This window comes from Mastomys coucha, unplaced genomic scaffold (genome assembly GCF_008632895.1).
Source record: "Mastomys coucha isolate ucsf_1 unplaced genomic scaffold, UCSF_Mcou_1 pScaffold22, whole genome shotgun sequence".
Lineage (NCBI taxonomy): Eukaryota > Metazoa > Chordata > Mammalia > Rodentia > Muridae > Mastomys > Mastomys coucha.
In genome coordinates, this window is record NW_022196905.1 from 232,685,511 (window position 1) to 232,705,920 (window position 20,410).

Genomic DNA, 20,410 nt, shown 5'->3' on the forward strand with positions numbered 1-20,410 from the left:
GCTGGTGGTTCCTATGTTTCCAGGGACTGTTGATTGGAGATTGCAATTCAGCAAATGTTTGAGGGCCTACCCAAGGCCAGACAATTGACTCAGTTTACACTGTGTCCCCAGTTTCCAAGGACATGGTCCTAAAACAAAGTCACTGCCTTCTTTTAGGGGCAAGCAATAGTGAAGGGATCTCCTGCAAGTGAGTCTCCTGATTGATTTCAAGCCTTCTCTGGCCTCCTTGAGCACTAACCAGGAGCCTCGAGGCTACAAATCCTGGGGCAATTTGTGAGGACAGCCCTATTTTCTGAGGATCTGAATGTATATACACGAACAGTAATAAAACAGGCCCAAGAAACGCCACAAGAAGGGGATACTGAAGGATGAGGATGAGTGTGGTAGTGCATACCTATAATCTCAGCTATGTAGGCTGAGGCAGGATGGTTGCAAGCTGGAGGTCAATCTGGGCAACTAAGTAACAAGACCCTGTCTCAAAACATAAAAGGACTGGGGTTGGGCCTCTCAGTGGTGAGTACCTGTCTGCCTCCTACAGGGTCATGGGTTCAGTCCCAGCATTGCCCTCCAAAAAGGGGGCAAGATGGAAGGCAGGATTTCCAGAACTGGGGATGGAGGAGCTATCTGTGCGTATGTGACATGGATTCAGACCCACAGAGGCAAGCAGAAGATGTATGTGGCACCAGGTCAGTTCTGGTCTGCTGCCACTTCTCATGCTCCAGGGGTGCAGCACATGTGTTCATGTTTCCTGTGGCTCGAAGCAGCAGAAGCCGAGGAGAACCTGCCAGAGGTCACAGACCTCGTGTTCATCCCTTCCGTGGCCAGCCTGAATCATAGGGTAGCTGCCTTGTTTAAGAGGTATGTGGGGACCAGGAGGGGAGCAGGGAGGGTGACCCATGAGGCAGAGAGAGACATTGGGTAAGTAATTTGAGGGGACACTGGTCAGCGCAGGGCAGCAATTAGCGTGCTGAGGCAGTGAATTAGCACATAGGCCTGCGGGCCAGCTTCTAAAGTATCCAACCAGAAGGAAAGAGATCTTCAGAACCTACCTGCAGCATAAAGGATGGTTTTGAAAACTTCAAAGTCAACATTCCTTTAGCCAGAAGAGCCAGCCTCTGGGCTGCAGTGCTACACCTCCTGTCAGCTCCAGCCCAGCAGCCCCCAGCCCTGGTGACACGGGAGGCTCTAACTGTTGCTCTTGGGGTGGGGGAGGGTCTTGCTGCCATCTGACTGGAGAGCCTAGATACTGGCTGTTGTTTTTCAGATGTTTCTTGAGTGATTTTCCTCCCCTAGCAGGACCAGGAAGCATCGATCTGACTTGACCGCAGGGAGTGGTGAGGTAGGCCTCTCAGCCTCTACTCCACAGCACAGCAGTTTCTTCAGAAAAACCTCTGAGTTGTGATAAAGGTGAAAATAAATTCAGCCCGGCTAGGAAAAAGTTCACCAGGCCTAGGCCCATTGGGTCACCTTGCTCAGTACCCCCACCATGGTTAAAAGCAGCCCATCCATCCACATGCTTTTTTAAAATGACATCAGATGTAAACAGTTGTCACAGAGGAGTCAAGGTCATGTTTTTAAGGTAGCATAGGTGAATGACATCTGCTAACTTGAGCTGAATCCCTAAGCCCAAATCTAAGATATCCACCTGTGCCTGCTTTCTTGCGCCTTGACTGAGGACTGGGGCCTTCCAGGAGCCTTTCAGTGCCTGGAGCATGAAGTCCAAGCTTGGGGCCAAGAACCCAGGTTCATTCCCTGAAATCTTAAGCAGCTTCCTATGGGGACTACAAACGCTGTGGGACCTGCTCCAGCCATCCTGGAGCCAGTGCGGAGCCAGTGCCCAGCTCTGCAGCCTGAGCTCAGATGTCCTCAGCAGCTGTCCCCAGCTGGAGGCCAGTAGTAGGAGAGTTTCAGGAACTCAGAGAGCTTGAGAGATGGGCAGATCATGCAAGCACCATGCGCTGCACTCCTAGAATTCTCTGAGTGTTTTCTGGCTTTGTATCCTGCAGCCTCTCACCTGCAGACACAGCCAACTCTTTTTTTTTTTTTTTCCTGCTTGGAATCTGAGCCTCCTTGTCCTGCTTTTGCCCACAGCCTAGCATCGAAGCGGCTGCTCACCAGAAAGCATGCCTTCAGCTAATCTCATTAGTCAAGGCATTTATTTTCTTACACCTGCTTTTCATGGTCATTGAAGAGCTGAGTCCAGAAACACACAAACCCTTTCTGTTTGCAGAACTGTGAATGTCCTTCCAGGTCCCTGCCTGGCGGTCAGCCCACAGAGGGATTGCAGAACACTATGAATGTCCTTCTAGGCCCCTGCCTGACGGTCAGCCCACAGAGGGAAGGTTCTCTCCATTTGTCAGGTGGTGAGACTGACACCCAGGTCTCAAAGTATGACAAGAACCCTCTTCCCATTCCCTCTGCAGCTTGGACCAGGCTTGTCATAGAGCTAACAAGGTACTGGGCTTTTAGAAGCAACGCTGAGGTTATGTTTCCAATGTCCCTGTTGTAGGAGCAGTCATGAGCTTCTGGGATCCAAAATCTCAAGATCACTAAGCCTATAATCCTAGTGTTTGTGAGGTTGAGGCAGGAGAATTGCTGCAACATTGAGGCTAGCCTGGGCTACATAGCAGTTACCAGACCAGCCATGGTTATATTGCAAGGCTGTTTGAAAAATAAGAAAAAAAAAATTAAAAAGTTTGAACCTGGTGGTGTTGCACATCTGTAATTCCAGCACTTGGAAGGTGAAGGAAGGAAGATCACGAGTTCAAGACCACCCTGTCTTAAAATAAAAATAAGAAGGCTACCATGAGCTACATAGTAAAATCCCGGGTTTTTGTTTTGTTTGGGGACATGTAGTCTAGGCTCTCCTGAATGTACTGTGTAGCCGAGGATAGCCTTGAGCTCCCAATCCTCTGACTTCTACCTCCTGAGTTCTGGGATTGCAGACATGGGCAACCATACCCAGTTTGAGACTGCTTGAACAAAACAAGAAAAAGCTTGTTTAAAAATGTACCTTTGGAACTCGAAACGAGACAGAATGGCCATGTCTCCTCCCCCTCACCCCTGGTTCCGGGGAAGAGTTTCCCAGAAAGTTAGAAAGCCGAAAAAACTTTTATAATGAAAGTCTATACGTAAGAGAAGCAAACAGCGCTGAATCATTGCTTTCCTGGCAGAATCACTGGGCTGAAAGAATTTACCTGTTACTGGAACCTGAGTTCTCTGGGCTCGCTACTTCAGTTTGTGCAGCTGCAGCAGCACGGAGCTCAGAACAGCCCTGCATTGAAAACTGCAGCTAAGCCTGCATGGAGGGCTAAGGGGTTGATAGAGACTTACTATCCTATGAGACAAAAAAAACCTAGAAAGAAAATCAGCTCTCAGCAAACAGTGATCACTCTTCAGGATTCTGCTGTTTACCTTAGCTACCAAAAGCTCCAAGCTTGATTACTGTTTCTCTCTCTTTTCTTTGAGATATTACGAACACCTTATAGCATCTTTGCCCCAGCCAGAGGAACCCATGTGGTATTTTTATCCAAAGATTTTATACTTTTATGCTTTGGTTATGACTTATGATTTAGGGTCCTGAATTGCATGCATCTGAGGTCACTGACATACTTTGTTCCACTTATGCTCCAAAACAGTTGCATTAGGTCTAATGCATTGCTCATGCCTCGGGACCCTGTAGGGGGAGTAGTGGCTAAACAGTTAATCTGTCCATGAAGAAAAAGAAGCCAGGAGTCCTTCCTCCCCTTGATCTTAGCCAGAAGGCCAAGAAACAGTCAGGAGTCCTTTCTTCAAGCATGCAGATGTCTTAATGTCTGCCCATTTCCCTTTTGCTTCAGCTGGTCATAGCTTCAAGGCATGTTGGTGTCTAGCTACTGTTAATACTGTCCAGGTAAAAGGACCAGGATTACAGCAGGCAAACCTTTGTGCTCTTCAAGGCTCTATGAGTTCCCAGCAGTTCAGCCCTATTTCTGCCTTTCCAGGGATGCTATGGACCTGATATCTCTGTGCCTTCTCTGTCCCTACACTGAGTAGGATTTAGATCTGTTTCTCTTTTGTGGGGTCATCAAGCCTGTGAGCCCTTAGTGGGCAGGGATCCGGTTCCATGTTTGGCAACCCTAGACTTCTGCAGGGTTCTCGCCCAGGGCAGCTCCTGGCCAGGGAAGATCTCAGCATGGGCTTTCCACTGTGTCCGAACTGGAGGAGCCACGCCCCCAGGAAGAAGCCACGCAATTCTGGTACGGTTGCTGCAGCTGGTGTTGTGAATCAGGCCGACGAGCAGCGCATCCTCTTACCCGGCTATTTCACGACACCAGGGTTGCACCCTACCCATCCTCTCCAGGCAAGCGTCGTGGGACTGCAGGACCCAGGAACTTGGGGACAGGGTGGGTTGGGACAACTGATTGTGAAAGATGATATTCAGTAGCCCATAGCCTCTCTATCATACATCTCCTCATAATCACCTGGGGAGCTTTAGGCAAATGCCAGGGTCTACCCTCCCCCTGTCTGCCCAAGCCCATGAAGGCTCGGAGGTATGATCTCAGAGTCAGCGCTCTTGAGAGGGTCTAATCCATGTGCAGTAAGAAGGAAGCAAGTGGGCCCGCTCCCCTGTTCTTATCTGACCATGCTGTGGCACCTGCTAGCCCTCCCCAGCCCCACTCCTTTAGATTTGATGTACACCACTCAACTGCTGCTCCTGGCACCAAAACACCCAGGACAAAAGCAGTTCCTCATCCTGGTATCCAAAGCCCTTCCTGTCAAGGATCCCTGCTGGAAACATCTTCGCCCAAGGGGTTCTCCCACCCCACCTTCAAAAGAAAAAAAAAAAAAACCACCTGGCTTCATACAAAATGCTAATGCCATCATCTCTGTCTTCAGGACACAGTACTGTTGCCATGTATAAGTTGGTCTGTGAGGCCCTGGTTCCCTCTTTCACGTGCACACCCTGCCTTCCTCATCCTAACACACAGGCCTTCCTGCTCTGATGGAAGCCCAAGCCACCTTTTGTCTAGAGCCTTCCCTTTCTTCCTGCCTATCTCCCCACCCCCACCCCCTTGCAGTTCCTGCTCACATATGGGTGGCCAAGCTCAGGATTTGCATCCACAGAGAGACCTAGAGGCCCTACCTAAGGAAAGCTTTATTTTCTTCATAGCATGTATCACTAAGTGTATTCTGATGATTGCTTGTCTGTTTGTTGCTGCCCGTCTCTCCCTCTAGAATGTGAGCCCTCCGGAGGACAGGCCTTTGTTTTGGGGAGGATGGGAAGGAGGTTACTCAGCACAGAAAATTGTATATGTTAATTACCTAATAATCCTAATAAGGTGGAATGGATAGATGACCCCCCAGCCTGCTATCCCACCAAGTCTCTGTTCTTCCAGCCAACCCACCTCCTTCTCTGTCCCTGTCCAGCTTCCTCTCAGCCTCCATCTCCTGTGAGGTACCTTCCTCTGCTGGGGCTTCATACTCTGAGCTTCCAGGCTCAGGGTCCAGTATATAGGAGGAACTGTTTGGAGGGGCCTCTGTGGCCATGAAGATTTCAGGCCTAGTGTTCAGAGGCTATGACCTGCCATCCTGTCCTTGTGGCTCAGCCACAGGACTTTTTTTCTGATCTCTGAGTCTGTCTGGTCCTTGGCTGGCCCTGGTACAGTGTGGCTCCCGACTTGCTCAAAGATACCCCCCCCTCAAAAACAAACAGAGTGGAAACTCCTTGAGGTCCAATCTCAGGACTGTACTCAGAGAAGGGGTCCTGTGTCCTCTCAGAAGCTGGATCCAGGATGTATGGCATTCCATCAGTTGCAAGCAGTCCCTCTTTAGGGTCTGTGCTTTGGCACAAGGTGTCAGTCACCAGCTAGCTATTCTGCTTATAAGCCCTTCAAGGGATCCAGCCTAAACCTCATTCTACTTCAGAGAGTGCAGTGAGGCAGCAGGTTTACAGAAGTAGCCTCACAGCCCTTCCAGCTTAACACGAGTGCTTTGGAGAAAGGAAGAACTTATGTGCCAAGGTCATTCAGCAATTTCATAGCCTCTTACTCCTGGCTGAAAACCAGCCCTGGCCTCTCCTACTCCAAGATCTTTATCAGGAATTTTCCGTAGCTGCCAGCGCACAGTGTGTTGGAATGGTGTGGGGATGCTGGGTGGCTGCGATTTTTGCCAGGTAGCTGGCAGTTTAAAACTCAGAAGATAAGATCTACCCCAAGGGCCATGGACCTGTTGGGGGGTGGTGTGGGGGAGGCTCCCCAAATCTCACCATTCCTGCCAAGAAGGTAGAAAACTGACCCAGAGGGGTCCTTGGCCTCTGAGTCCTTACTTCAGGCCTTCAGCCCTGCTGGGAGCTGTCAAGGAAAGTGTGCCATGGGAACCCCCAAAGACTCCTTGCATGCCCGTCTCAAGGTAATCCTGCCAGCCACGGATTCCCCGCCTGGCTTAGCTCTCCTTGATTCTAGCCTCCATTCATTCCCTGTACAACCAACAAGCTTTTATTGAGTCCCTGTCTGAAACTCCGGTTGGTTGAGATAGTCACTGAACAATCTATGGTGAGAGGCCTCCCCTTTGTGGCTTCCTTTCCTAGAAATTGGAGGGAACCCTTGCCCCCTCCATGACAAGGAGCACTGAGGTCTGAGAACATCTCCATGCTCATAGGGTGACTCTGGGACAGTCTCTATCTGGTCTCAGCACCGTCTTCCCAGAGACATCTGCCCTGGTCCCTCTAGCCCAGAGTAGCATCTGGGTCTCTTGAAAGCACCCAAGAGAGTGCAACTTCCTGTTGGAGATAGCAGGGTCTGGATGCCTTGGGGCAGGTCCTCTAGGGGATATTGGTAGGCTCTGAGAGGTAGAGCCATGGGAGGGAGCAGAGCGCTTTCCTCTAGTTTCCTCTGGAAGATCCTGAGCCTGGGCCTGAGCCTGAGCCTGAGCCTGAGCCTAAGCCTGAGCCTGAGCCTGAGCCTGAGCCTGAGCTCTAAACAGAGACCCAGTATGTGAGTGGACAGCAGTCTTCTGACTTTCACCCACCCTAGGCCTACATAGGAACAAGGCACATAAAAGGCCTCTTCCAGGAAGCCTTCCCTGGCTGTCCACACTTTGACCCTTCTCCAGTGGTCCACTCCTGCAGCTCTTTGCTCACTTCACAGCTGGTCTGGTCTGATCTTTCCATGCGCTCTTGCTCCACCATGGCTTCTCCGAGTCCCCAGCTCCTGCTGCCACACAGCATGGGGTACTGGTAAAGGTCTGTTGGACAGTGACAAGAATCCTCAGATCTTATTTAATTTCATAAACTTTGTTTTAAAAAATCTTGTGCCAGATGTGGTGGTGCACGCCTTTAATCCTAGTGCTTGAGATACAGAGGCAGGAGGATTTCTGGGAGTTCGAGACCAGCCTGGTCTACAAAATGAGTTAGAAGACAGCCAAGGCTATTATACAGAGAAACCCTGTCTCAGAAAACAAAACAAACAAAATCTTGCAAATTAATAAAAAGATCTACACAAAATTTAACCATACCCAAAGCCAATACAATTTAATGAACTTCTATACAGTTAGGATTGGCATAGAAATGGAAGCTGTGGAGCTTCACATTAAATTTTACACCTTTAATATCGAATTTATTTTTTGCAATTGTCTACCAAAAAAAAAAAAAAAAAAAAAAACTGTGACAGAGTAAGAACTAGGAAACCACGAGCTTTCTGTCCCCTTTCTGTGTCCTGCCCTGCGTCCAGTCCCTCCTCATTCCTTTATATTCAGCCTTTCTTACACTCCTTTTATTAACTTGCACACATACTTTTGTTTTTATACATACACATATTTTTGGCTAGATTCCACATTCGGGAGAATTTCTGAGATTGTGTGATCTCACCTAATATCCATTCTGAGACCATCCATTTTCCTGAAAACATTTTAACTTAATAGTTGAGTAGCATGCATACATGTATATAATTTATACATATATAATTTATGCATATATGATTTATACATATAGTTTTTATTATCCATTTGTTTGTTGATGGACAAGGTCCGTTCCAAGTCTTTGTTATAGTCAATAAAGCAGCAAGAAACATGTACAGTCGTCTTGTTTTCTTGTAAGGGGCTGGGTCACCTGGCTGAGAAGCAAATTCAGGGCATGTGTCTGAGAGGGCAGAGGGGGCAGGCTGTAGGGGAGGCCCTAAGCCTCAAGGGAAACCCTGGGTGGTTCTTCAGAGACAGGGCAGGATGCCAGGCTTTTTTGTTTTGTTTTTGTTTTTCAAGACAGGGTTTCTCTGTGTAACCCTGGCTGTCCTGAAACTCACTCTGTAGACCAGGCTGGCCTTGAACTCAGAAATCCGCCTGCCTCTGCCTCCCAAGTGCTGGGATTAAAGGCATGTGCCACTACTGCCCAGCAGGATGCCAGGCTTTTATGCCTCACAGCCATGGGTTACTGAATGCCCAGCCTCTCAGGGAAAGATAGTTATGGGTGGAGCCATTAATGTGAGGGCTGACTCTGGGTACCCTCACAGCCACAAGTCCATTGCTTTCTTAGGATACATCAAGGATCCATTAATTCATGCATCAAGGCCCAGGGTCTCTTTCATACCCCAGGGCACTGTCCCTGCAATGGCTTAGGAGCCTTCTGTGACCAGACCTCCTACTTCATGGGAACACTGCATGGCTCCTGGGAAGGAAGGACAGTCGCTCTGGGCTCCAAACTACAGCCCCATAGGCCAGCCTGCGAAGGTGTAGGTCAGGTGTGGCACTGTGCCTGACTGCCCTAGGGGCCAGTGGCCAGGAGCAAGCCCTCAAGGCTTGTCAGTCAAGAGGTGGCTGCAGGTCAGGCTTGAGGCCACTAGTGATAATGGCTTATGTATATCAAAATGTATCAAGAAAGACGCTGAGACTGTGAGGGAGGGAGATTGGAAGACAGATTTCCTTTTTCATGTGCATGTCCTAAAATGACATCCTTTCAAACTAGTAAATAAAATGAAAGAAATGCGCTGTGCCCCAACACAAGGACTCTTAACCTACAGTGTAGGTAGGCACTTGCAGCAGGCCTTGTCTGGGTCCTCTCTCATGTCTGCTGCTTCCTGGGTCCTAGCTGCAGAGAACCTCTGCTACCCTAGGCTTAGAAGGGCTACTACAGGACACGGGGACGTGGCTCGGGGCTCCAGCCCTCCTGTTCCAGAGCAGCCCCTGTGTCAATGATCAGATAAATGGAGGCAGGACAGCAGTTGCTATGCTCCGCCCCCCACCCTGGCAGAGACCCTGCTCACTTGCCATGGGCGGTCTGGACCAAGCTCCCGCCTTCTCCCAGCTGCTGCCCAGCCTATAAAGCCACCTTCAGTGCCCTTGCCCACTCTGTCTCCTCCTTTGACACCCAGAGCCATAATGGCAGAGCTCCCTGTGACAGAACTGCCTGGCGATGCTCTGTGCAGTGGGCGCTTCACCATCAGCACACTGATGGGAGGCGACGAGCCCCCACCCACTGCCTGTGACAGCAGCCAGCCCAGCCACTTGACACACGGCAGCACTTTGTACATGCGCACCTTCGGTTACAACACCATAGATGTGGTGCCTGCCTACGAACACTACGCTAACAGTGCTCTGCCGGGTGAGCCCCGGAAGGTGCGGCCCACCCTGGCTGACCTGCATTCATTCCTTAAGGTAAGCAGCAGTTCAAAGCCTGGCCACTTCCTGGCCATGTGACCTTGGTATGATTGCCCAATATTTTCTGTCATCCGTGTTGTGAAGATGGCTGGGCATCGTCCTCTAGGATCGAGATACCCAAATGAAATAGTGGACAGAAGTGCCATGAAGCTCGGGGGCACACATACATATAATCCAGGGACCGGCAGTGCAGATATAGCATAGCCTGCAGCTTATACAAGTGCAGGTTGCACACCGCTAAGAGAGACTGTGAGAGGGAGGGAGGGAGCATGATGGGTCCTCTCAAATATCAGCTCACTGGCTTCGCTGTCTGGGAGGCTGGGGGATCCAATCCCTGTCACCTCATGATTTCACCAACAGTTGGATGTTTCTGGATCTGGAACTCTCCTAACCTCTAACACTCTTCCGTGTTTCAAAGCTACCCTCTGAAGGGGCCAAACAAGACCCCTTGTTTGAATAGGGATGCTGAGATGAGGTGCTGGGCAGAAGGCCCCAGAGTGGGCAGCAGTCAGTAGGGATACGAAACAGAAGACTGCCCCGCTGGAATCCAGGCCTGTGTTTAAGTCTATCTGTGCCAGAGACCCGGTGTGAGGCATGGGGCATACTGCTTCACCTCTCATCCCATGTCGCTTCTCAGACTGCAGGCTTGTCAGTTCTCAGCCGTCTGCCCTAGAGGGGGAGGAGCCTCCTTGAGCAGAAGCACTTTGGATGCTCAGCTTGCTTGCTCTCTCTGGTGTTTCTCCAAGCTTCAAGCAGCGCTGTGCCCAGGAAGCTGTCCAAAGGCTGCCTGTGTGGCAAAGTGGGGCAGGCAGGACTGAATGCAGACACCAGCCCAAAACCCCATCTCCTGACTCCTATTGGTCTCTGGGCCTCCAGCAGGAAGGTAGCCACCTGCATGCCCTGGCCTTTGATGGAAGGCCAGGCCATGAGCTGACAGACGGACTTGTGGAAGACGAGACAGGCATCAACAGCGAGAAGAGCCCTGGGGAACCTGTTCGCTTCGGCTGGGTCAAGGGGGTGATGGTAAGTGGCTGTGGACTGGGGCTTGATGTCTAGACAGGGAGTGAGTAGAGCCCCATTTATCCTCAGATTTGACTCTCAGGCCCTAGTGAGCAGTTTAGACCTTGGGCTCAGTTTGGGCCCCCAGATTCTCCATCTGCAGTGACCTCCAGTTAATTGTATTTGGTGTAGGCTTCCCAAACTTCTTGTGTGTTCTTGGCCAAGATCTAATCCTGAGATCTCTGCTTAGCTACTCACTAATGTTGTAGCCTTAGGAAAGTTACTTAGCCACTCCCTACCTTGGTTTCCTCACTTGTAATACTGAGCATCAAAATAGTCGTTAGGTGTGAAAATTCTCGGATCAATGCCTGCTAGGGGGTTATTAGAAGAAATTCCCCATCTGGCCACTAGAGGGCAGCACTAACATACAAATCTATTATCCCTCCCCTCCGCTGTCATACCAAGCATGCGACAGCCTGCTGGAAGAGGAGCGTTAGCTGTAGTATGAAGCATAAGTAAGCCTTCAGGTAGTAAAGAACCAAGTGCCCTTGACTTTGAAAGACAATATAGGGTTCTACAAAGATGTGGGGATGGGGTACAGGAGAAAGCAGGACCATAGCTTTCACCCCCCGGGTGCTTCACAATCAGAGTTGGGACACCCCTAATCTGTGTTAGCCAGAAGCAGGCACACCCTGATTTTCATCTCAGCAGATGAGAGCCCCAGAAATATGAGTGTGAAGATCAGACGTCCCTACCTGGCCCTAGTAGTTGGCAGGGCCAAAGACCATATCAGGGCCTCCCACTTGGAATTTCAGCTCCAGTGATGACCTCTGGCTCTGCCTTTAATCTGGAAGCAAGCTGAGCTTTGATTTCTGCTCTATGTGGGGTGCTGGCTTCAGATGGCTTTTGCTGATGCTTCCAGAATACCATGCCCAGGGCCAACAGCTGCCCAAGGCAATGGCTGGAACCTGACAGACGCAGGGTCTTGGGCTTGGAGCAGGGTGAATGATGGGAAGACTGAAGCCATTCCCCAGGCCTCCTTGGCAGAGTAGGAGGAGGTGGGATGAAAATTGTCCTCCCCATTTGCCCCTAAGCTAGGCAGCCTAATCCCACGGGAGAGAGAATCTAGTGTGTTCCCTAGACCCGGGAACAAGCACCTGAGGCCTCGCGCATCCGGCCCTCAGGAAGCCTCTAAACTCCATTCTCCTGCCAGATCCGATGCATGCTCAACATCTGGGGTGTGATCCTCTACCTGCGGCTCCCCTGGATTACGGCCCAGGCGGGCATCGGTGAGTGCCACCACAAGGAGAAGGGAAAGCACACGTGCTTGAGTTCTGGTCCAAACCCCTTGGGATGTAGAGACTCCAGGCTAGGCCCGCTCCTCCCCAGCACACCCTCGGACGGCAGCGGCCACGGCTGAGGGTGGAGCGGAAGAGACCGTTGGGTGTAGAGTCAGCAGTGTCGGGGTACCTCGGTGAGCCAATTCTATCGAGAACTGGGACTCTAGAAGACCCGGGTTCAGATGCTGGGTAGCCTCGGGTTCTTCGTGGGTAGATGGGTCTGATACCTGCTTACAGAGCCGCTGTGCAGTGTATAAGGCACAGGCTTTAGTACCTGAAGGTTCTCAGTACATGGTAACTATTGCTTTCTTTTTACTGTCAAAGGGGGTGCCGCCCTTTCCATGCCTGGGAACTATTCACACATTGGCACCTGAACTTCCTGTTAGTCAGCTCACCGAGGAAGGCAGACAGACCAACCTTATCTAGTCTGGAAAAGTGTGTGTGTGTGTGTGTGTGTGTGTGTGCATGTTCATATGCTCTGATGCACATCTTTGTATTTGATTGTGTAGAATCCTCAGGCATGTACCTTAGGAGCCATCCACCTCCTTTGACACGGGTCTTTCATTGGCTCAGCTCTCACTAATTAAGCTAGACTGGCTGGCCAGCAAGCCCCAGGGATCTTCCAACTCTACCTCCCCAATACTGGGCTTGCAGGTGCATGCCACCCTGCCTAGATTTTTGTGTGGGCTGTAGAAATCAAACGTAGATCTTCCTGCTTGCAAGCCCAGCACTTTACTGCGCACTTTGCTAACTCCCAGGTGCCCCCGCTTCTTGTTTTCATTTTGAGACAGAGTCCTGTATATCCCAGGTCTCAAGCTCACTTTGTAACAATCAAGGATGACCTTAGAGTTCTAGCTAGCTACCAGGATTTCTAGCTACTAGGATTAAAGGTGTGTGCCACCATGCCTGGATTATGTGCTATGAGGGCTCAAACCCAGGCCTTGTGCTAGGCAGGCACTCTCCCAACTGAGCTATATTCCCAATCTTTATTTTTTTGTGAGTTTTACATTTGGGTTTCTGTGTGTGTGTGGGGGGGGGGGGTTGCTGTTGTTTGAAGCAGGGTCTCTGTCTATGTAAACTTGGTTGTTTTAGAACTTGCTATGTAGATCAGGCTGGCCTTGAACTTACAGAGATCCACCTGCTTCTGCCTTGTGAATGCTGGAATTAAAGACATGTGACATCATGCCCCAGTTCCTTCTTTCTGCTTTGACCCAGGCCTCCTCTCTCTATTGCCCAGGCTGGCCTTGAACTCCCTACCTCCCAAATGCTGGGGTGGCAGGCCTGTACCTCGGCCTCTGGCTGAAACCCACTGTTCTTCAGGTGACAAACTGAGGCTTAGAGAAAGGCACTCGGGTCACATGGGGACTGAAGGGCTGACCTGAGAAGTGTGTTAATTAAGTTTTGGGGTGCTCCCGTTCACCCACACACAGTGCTGACTTGGCTCATCATCCTGCTGTCGGTCATGGTGACATCCATCACTGGTCTCTCCATCTCGGCCATCTCCACCAATGGCAAGGTCAAGTCAGGTGAGTTCTGGGGGCATCTTTACCTGGACTCCATGCTTTCTGGGCTACTGTCCCACCCCTGGCGTACCCCATCATGCCCACCTTGCTTCAGATGGGGACTTGTGGGGGCTCTCTACCTCTCAAGGTGGTCTCGGTTGCCCACCCTGTGGCCCTTGGTCCTGCCCCTCTTGCAGCACACTGTTTCTTCTCTGGCCCTCTGCCCTCACTAGGTGGCACCTATTTCCTAATTTCCCGGAGTCTGGGACCAGAGCTGGGGGGCTCCATTGGTCTCATCTTTGCCTTTGCCAATGCTGTGGGTGTGGCCATGCACACTGTGGGCTTTGCGGAGACTGTGCGGGACCTACTTCAGGTAAGGGGCCCGGAATGGGGCAGAGGGAGCAGGACAAACACCCCCCCACAGACACACACACTGCTCCTCACACAGGACCAAGCCTTCTTTCTCCTGCCTCATCTTTCCTACCAGCGACCAAAGCTACATCTAGTCACTTTGAGTGTCAATAAAAGTCTATTAAGTTAAGTATAGACCACCCTCACAAGACCCCTTTTGGGGGGTGTATGCTGCCTTTGGACCATGTTGTCCATGCCCACACAGTAGCTCTTTTGGGGGAGGGGTGACGTATCCTCTCAGGGTGTGCCCTATGTGAAGTGGGGGTGGGGGTCTGGAGGAGTAGAGGGGAATACTGGACGCACAGCCGGTCTGCTCCCACAGGAGTACGGCACCCCCATCGTAGACCCCATCAATGACATCCGCATCATCGGTGTGGTCACGGTCACTGTGCTGCTGGCCATCTCGCTGGCTGGGATGGAGTGGGAGTCCAAGGTGAGGAGGATGTGCTGGGAGGGAGAGGGTGGGTCTGGGTCTGGTTTTGCCTCTTCTTAGAGTATCAACTAGGATGGAAGGGCAGCTGCTAGGAACAAAACAAAACAAAACAAAAACAAAAACAAAAACAAAACCCTAAGACAGACTTTGTTCTGTCTCCTCTAACCCTCCCAAGGATATGGTTTAGGGCTAGCATGGTGGTTTCCATGGGGCAGGGGGGAGGCGTGAAGATTCCTTCCATCCTGTGACCTTTGCATCCCCGAGCGTGGCCCTTAATGACCTGGTTCGCAATAGACGCCATCATCACAGCTGTGGTCCAGGCAGAGGGACAGGGAGGAGTGAAAGAAAAGAGTTCTCTATCCATACGTGGAGGTTAAAGCTGAAGTTGTGCATATTGCTCCTGCTCATACCCCATTGGCCAGAACCTGGTCTTGTAGCCATACGGAGCTCCAAAGAGAGGCAAGAAAATGTGCACTTCAATCCTGCTAAATCCTGTACCCAGCCAAATGTCAGAGGTTTCATATCATGAAACAAAAGAATCGCTGGGCTCTAGCCAGCAGGCTGGACCAGAAGGGAGCCTTTGACTTGGGAGGGGCCTGGCTTGCTGCCTCGCTCCTCCACGTTGTTCTCTGGCCTCCTGGCTCTGCAGTCTCCAGGTGGTTCTGTGCTTCACTAATCTTCCTCTTTCCAGCAGTACTACCTGCTGCTGGAAATACTACTCCAGACCACCCTGGTAATGTAGCCCCCAGCCTGACTCCATCATGCCTCCTGTTTCTAGTCTCGGGCCAACTTGTTCCCTGTTACATCCCCGACTAATCACTGTCTGACTGAGATGAGAAGACAGTCACGTGGTTAACAAAGCGCTTGACCACGCAGGTCCCTGAGGGTTGGAGTGGCCATCTGACCTCCGGTGTCCTTCACTCCAGGCCCAGGTGCTATTCTTTCTTGTCATCATGGTGTCTTTTGCCAACTATCTGGTGGGCACACTGATCCCGGCATCTGAGGACAAAGCTTCAAAAGGCTTCTACAGCTACCACGGTACGTGAGGTCAGGAGACCCGATGCTGGCTCTGTGGATGGGGACAGTTGGTCTGTGAATTTCACTCCTTAAATGGGCACAAGAGGCCGGGATCTCCTCCCATGGCCACAGGCTTCCAGGTATCCCACTGCTGTTTGACTGGGCCTGGTTAGACAGCCAAGCCCTGTGAGTGGCTCTGACTGAGGCATTGGTTTTCCAGGGGACATTTTTGTTCAGAACCTGGTACCCGACTGGAGAGGCATCGATGGTAGCTTCTTCGGCATGTTCTCCATCTTCTTCCCTTCGGCCACAGGCATCCTGGCAGGGGCTAATATCTCTGGGGACCTCAAGGTGAGCAGAGGCTGTCTAACTGGTACCACAGAGGACCCACATCCCAGAACCTTGGTTTTATACCCAAGACCCCCAGCTCTGCCTTGAAGACTGACTTATTTGCTCATGACAGGCCTTTGTCTAAAAGACCTAATATGCTCCGTTCTGTCCTTGTTACTTTGCAAAGTTCTGCGCCTCTTTCAAATCCCTCCTGCAACATCTCTGCCTAAAATTCCATTCGCCATGGTGTGTTCTCAGCGTAAGACGTCAGCCTGATGTCTCTGGCTTCATTTCCAGCTTAGAGTCAGACACGAGCTAGGTGCTTGGTGTGTTTGTTGATTGAATGATAGCAAATGGGATCAAAGCAGCAATGCAAAGTGCTGTGCAGTGGGAGTGAAAACAGAAGGAACAGCAGAGCTTCTGGGTGGGGGCAGGCCTAGAACCTTTGTAAGGTGAGAAAACAGGAGGGCCTTTGCTGGCAGAAACCAAAGAGATGGAGATCTACCAGACACTGGGCCAAAAAATGGTATTGTGCTGAACTCGGACCTTAGTCTCCCTCCCCCTTGAAGATATTACTCAATTGTATTTCTCATAGAATTAAGAATTGGGCACAGTGGGCACAGTGGGCACAGTAGGCTCAATGGGCATTGTGGGCCCTGTGGTGCAGGCTTAGAATCCCAGCCCTCAGCCAGGCAGTGGTGGCATATGCCTTTAATCCCAGCACTTGGGAGGCAGAGGCAGGCGGATTTCTGAGTTCGAGGCCAGCCTGGTCTACAGAGTGAGTTCCAGGACAGGCAGGGCTACACAGAGAAACCCTGTCTCGAAAAACCAAAAAAAGAAAAAAAAGAATCCCAACCCTCATAAAGCTGAGACAGGAGGATCAGAAAAGTTGAAGATCATTCTTTGGTGTGTGTGTGTGGTGTGCATGTATGAGTGCAGATGTGCACATGCTACAACACGCATACAGAGGTCGGAGGATAGCTTCTAAGAATTTGTTTTCCCTTTCTGTCATGGGATCTGGGAATCAAACTCAGGTTACGAGTGTCTGTGCAAGCGCTTTACCAACTGAGCTGTGTCACTGACCCCATTTTACAGACCATCACATATTTTGTGTGTATACGGTATGTGTGTGCTCATATGTATAAGCTTAAGGATATACATACAAGGTACATATAATAGAATTCAGGGGATGACCTTGGGTATGGTGGTTTACCTTCCACATTGTTTGAGACAGGGCTAATTTACTGTTTGCACACACTGGGCTAGCTGGCTCACGAGCTGGAAAGTCTCCTGTCCCTGCCTCCCATCTGGCCTTGAGAGCCCTAGGATTACAGATGCAAGCCGCTGCGCCAAGCTCTACGTGGATCCTGGAGATCTGAGCTCAGGTGCTCATGCCTATATAACATTGTGCTAACCAGGGATACAGAGTGTACGGCATGGTCCCCATCCATACTTCCCATTTATGAGCACTCTTACACCAGGTGGGGAAACTGAGTCTCAGAGATGTGGAAGAGCCTCCCAGAGCACACAGCTAGGAAGAGATGGGTCGGATTTGCAAGCCAGCCTCTGGATCTCAGAGCAAGATAGGGATGGCGAGTTAAGGTGTTCTTCCTGTGGCTGCAAAGTCCCCACATACCAGGGGCCTTAAAATACGCATCTGCCGGCTCGGGAGACTGGAAATCTCAGTGGAGGCATTGACAACATGACTATGGCCCTCTAAAGATCTGAGGACGGGTCCTTTCTAGCTTTGTCCTAGCTGTGTGGGATCCTGGCAATGCTGCCCTGAACTGGCAGTCATTTTAACCAGTGTCACTCTAACGATGGGTGACATCTCTATGTACCTTCTTTTTCTAATATGACACCAGTCATCAGCTGAGGCTCACTCTAATCCATCATGTAGCATGGCCAACTTGTTGGATCCGGGAACCCTGACTAGGATCAGTGAGGGAACAAAAGAAGGACAGACACACGTACAGGAACACTGGAGTCTGGTGGAGGATCGGCACTCCAATGGAGCACGCCTCCTACCACCAGCAACCCAGAAGCTCTGCACTACGTACTTGTTAAGTACAGCACAGGGAAGAGGTTACTAGCCTTGGTAGGAGGTCTCTTGTAGGTGAGCAGCCTCAGGCTGTAAGCGTCCCAGAGGAGGAAGAGGCCTCACACGCTACTGGGCCTTGTACACATGAGTCACTCACTTACACTCCCAAGTACTTTGTCATCCCTGTAGACCCTTCCTGGCTAAGGCTTTGTCACTCCCTTGGGGCTAAGGCCTCGGGGTCCTTGACACAGTCACTCAAGATTTCAGTCACTCTGGGAGTTCCTGCTCCCTACAAGAATGACCTCATCACTGTTTACTCCTCCAAGGACCTCTTAGCAAATGAGGGCGCATTCTGAGGTTCAGGGTGGATGTGGATTGAGGAGGTCAGAGAATGCTCATCACTGTAGATATTGGGTAAAGACCACAGCTGAGACCTGGGAAGGCTTTTGGTGTGAGAAACACCCCCAACAGCGCCACACTCAGGTGGCTATGGCCTTTTGGAATTGGGGCCAGACCTCACTTGACGCAACTCAGGTCATTGGGCATCGCTAGTAAGGCTAGGGTTATAGGATCCTCTAACAGAGACCACAGCAGATTCAAGCCTCCCCGGGGTTGCTGCCCCCTGCCACTGTGGACCTCTGCTTTCATTTCTCTTCAGCCTATCTGCCAACCTGCCTTTGACATTGTGATCTGTCTACTGAGCCTCACTGGGCAGTGGACAGCCAATTCATGGCAGGCTTGGCCTTCCCTCTGGGTTGGGGTCTGGGCCTCTGGATGGAGCCATAATTGAGCTTGCTATGGGAAAGCAGTCTCTGAGGCTGCTCAGGAACCAGCTCTTTGAGCCTGAGGCTGTGGGGCTGTGGGTCAGCACTACAGGTACCCAAGGCTCTGTAAAGCCATCCTCCTCACATCCCGCCATCCTCAGTGCCTCACGAGCTGGGTGGGATGGTCCTAGCCGTATCTCGGGAAATTGTGTTGAGAAAGTGGCCGCAAGGAGGGCTAAGGTGTATGGGAGTGGGCATAGGGGGTGGGCAATGGGTGTCAGTACCGTTGGGAAAAATCTCTTTCTTGGAGCAGGAGAATGCTTGGGGAATGTCTTCAGTCTCTTTACTGCTGGAGAACCAGACAAATTAGTTAGTGGTGATTTACTGTGACACATAGAGCTAGAGAGGAGGATCAGGCTGCATTTCCAGCTGTAGCCGGCTGCTGCAGGTGAGTCTGAGGTGAAGAGGCAGGCACAGGCCTCCCTCCCTCCACAACTGCCAGTAAGCCTTACCATGTGTTCTCTGGGTGCAATATGGAGCTGATGAGGTTTCAATCCTGGAATCCCGGGGTGTTGGCCATCTTGTAGGTGCTCAGTCACGGACCCTCTTCCAGGGTTGGACAGGTTCTGAGGGTCCAAGGTCGGGATCTGCTGCTCACCCCAGTTTTTGCCAAGGCACTTAGGCCCAAAGGGATCCCACAGGCGGCCTGATAATACCATGCCCTCCCACAGGATCCTGCTGTAGCCATCCCCAAGGGAACACTCATGGCCATTTTCTGGACCACCATCTCCTACCTTGCCATCTCAGCTACCATCGGTGAGTAGCCAGCCCGGCACAGATGGGGAGAATGAGAAAAGTGGATCCACCCTGTAGGGCTGGGGAAGGCTGAAGTGTGGAGCTGGCTTCTAACTGGGAGAGCTCTGTGGGGCAGCCCTTGAGCCCTGCGTCTGGGGTACCTGTCACCTCTCCAGTGACAGAGCTTCTTCATGGTGAGGGAGGCCAGATCAGGCTCCTCTGATACCTCAAGACTTTGCAGTTCCAGATGCCTGTGTGAAGACCATGCACAATGTTTAATGATCATATTTAATCTGGGCACTGCCATCGCCTTTACTTTAGAGAAGAAAGCCGGGGCTCTGGGGACTCTTGCTTTCAGCATTCGCCTTGAAGGCGAGCTTTTCACGGGGGATTTGAACTTTCTCATGGGCTCTCAGGGACTGAGATTCAGGTCTCTGCTTTAAGGCCATAGAGCACATCTCTTCAGCTCTCAGGGTATATACCGTTAAAAGGGGTCTCGGATAGAGCACATCTCTTCAGCTCTCACTGCCTTGGGTTAAAAGGGGTCTCGGATTGCCAGGTACCCCCAAAATACCTCCATACCTGCTACTATCATTAACACTATCACCTGATAAGGGGGAGCCGGCCTGTCCACAGTGTCTCACCCTCCCTCTGCAGAGGTGGCCAGCCTTTGGGGATCGGGGAGAGGGTAAAGGGAAGAAACGGCACACACACACACCTCAACACACCTTTCTCCCTTCAGGCTCCTGTGTGGTGAGAGATGCCTCTGGGGACGTGAATGACACCATGACTCCTGGCCCAGGCCCCTGTGAAGGGCTAGCCTGTGGCTATGGCTGGAACTTCACAGAATGCTCCCAGCAACGCAGCTGCCGCTATGGTCTCGTCAACTACTACCAGGTATAAGCCCTGGGCTGCAGCACACCCAAGGCCAGAGAGGTAGGGACACTGTGGGAGCTGAGATGTCAGGACCACAGCCTGCTGTGGGGAAGGGATGCCCAGTAGTGTTTCTACTTCAGCACCCCACATTCCCACAGACTATGAGCATGGTGTCTGCCTTCGCACCCCTGATCACAGCCGGCATCTTTGGGGCCACCCTGTCCTCTGCCTTGGCCTGTCTCGTCTCTGCTGCCAAGGTTTTCCAGGTGAGGTTG

General features: G+C 51.3%; 1 protein-coding gene across 5 annotated transcripts in view; it reads left to right on the top strand.

Moving 5' to 3' along the window:
* Positions 1-9,325: 9,325 nt before the first annotated feature.
* The window catches only part of Slc12a3 (solute carrier family 12 member 3), a 35,826-nt gene continuing 24,741 nt past the window's right edge, over positions 9,326-20,410 (top strand). For 2 of the 5 annotated variants that reach the window (XM_031336977.1, XM_031336979.1), the window contains exons 1-11: positions 9,349-9,624; positions 10,504-10,650; positions 11,840-11,915; positions 13,397-13,492; positions 13,702-13,841; positions 14,202-14,312; positions 15,239-15,350; positions 15,550-15,680; positions 19,196-19,280; positions 20,002-20,156; positions 20,294-20,401. In XM_031336977.1, coding sequence (XP_031192837.1) covers positions 9,349-9,624; positions 10,504-10,650; positions 11,840-11,915; positions 13,397-13,492; positions 13,702-13,841; positions 14,202-14,312; positions 15,239-15,350; positions 15,550-15,680; positions 19,196-19,280; positions 20,002-20,156; positions 20,294-20,401 — 1,437 coding nt within the window. Of the gene's footprint in view, positions 9,625-10,503; positions 10,651-11,839; positions 11,916-13,396; positions 13,493-13,701; positions 13,842-14,201; positions 14,313-15,238; positions 15,351-15,549; positions 15,681-19,195; positions 19,281-20,001; positions 20,157-20,293; positions 20,402-20,410 lie in introns of all 5 variants that reach the window. The other 3 variants (XM_031336980.1, XM_031336982.1, XM_031336978.1) reach the window with 3 other exon arrangements.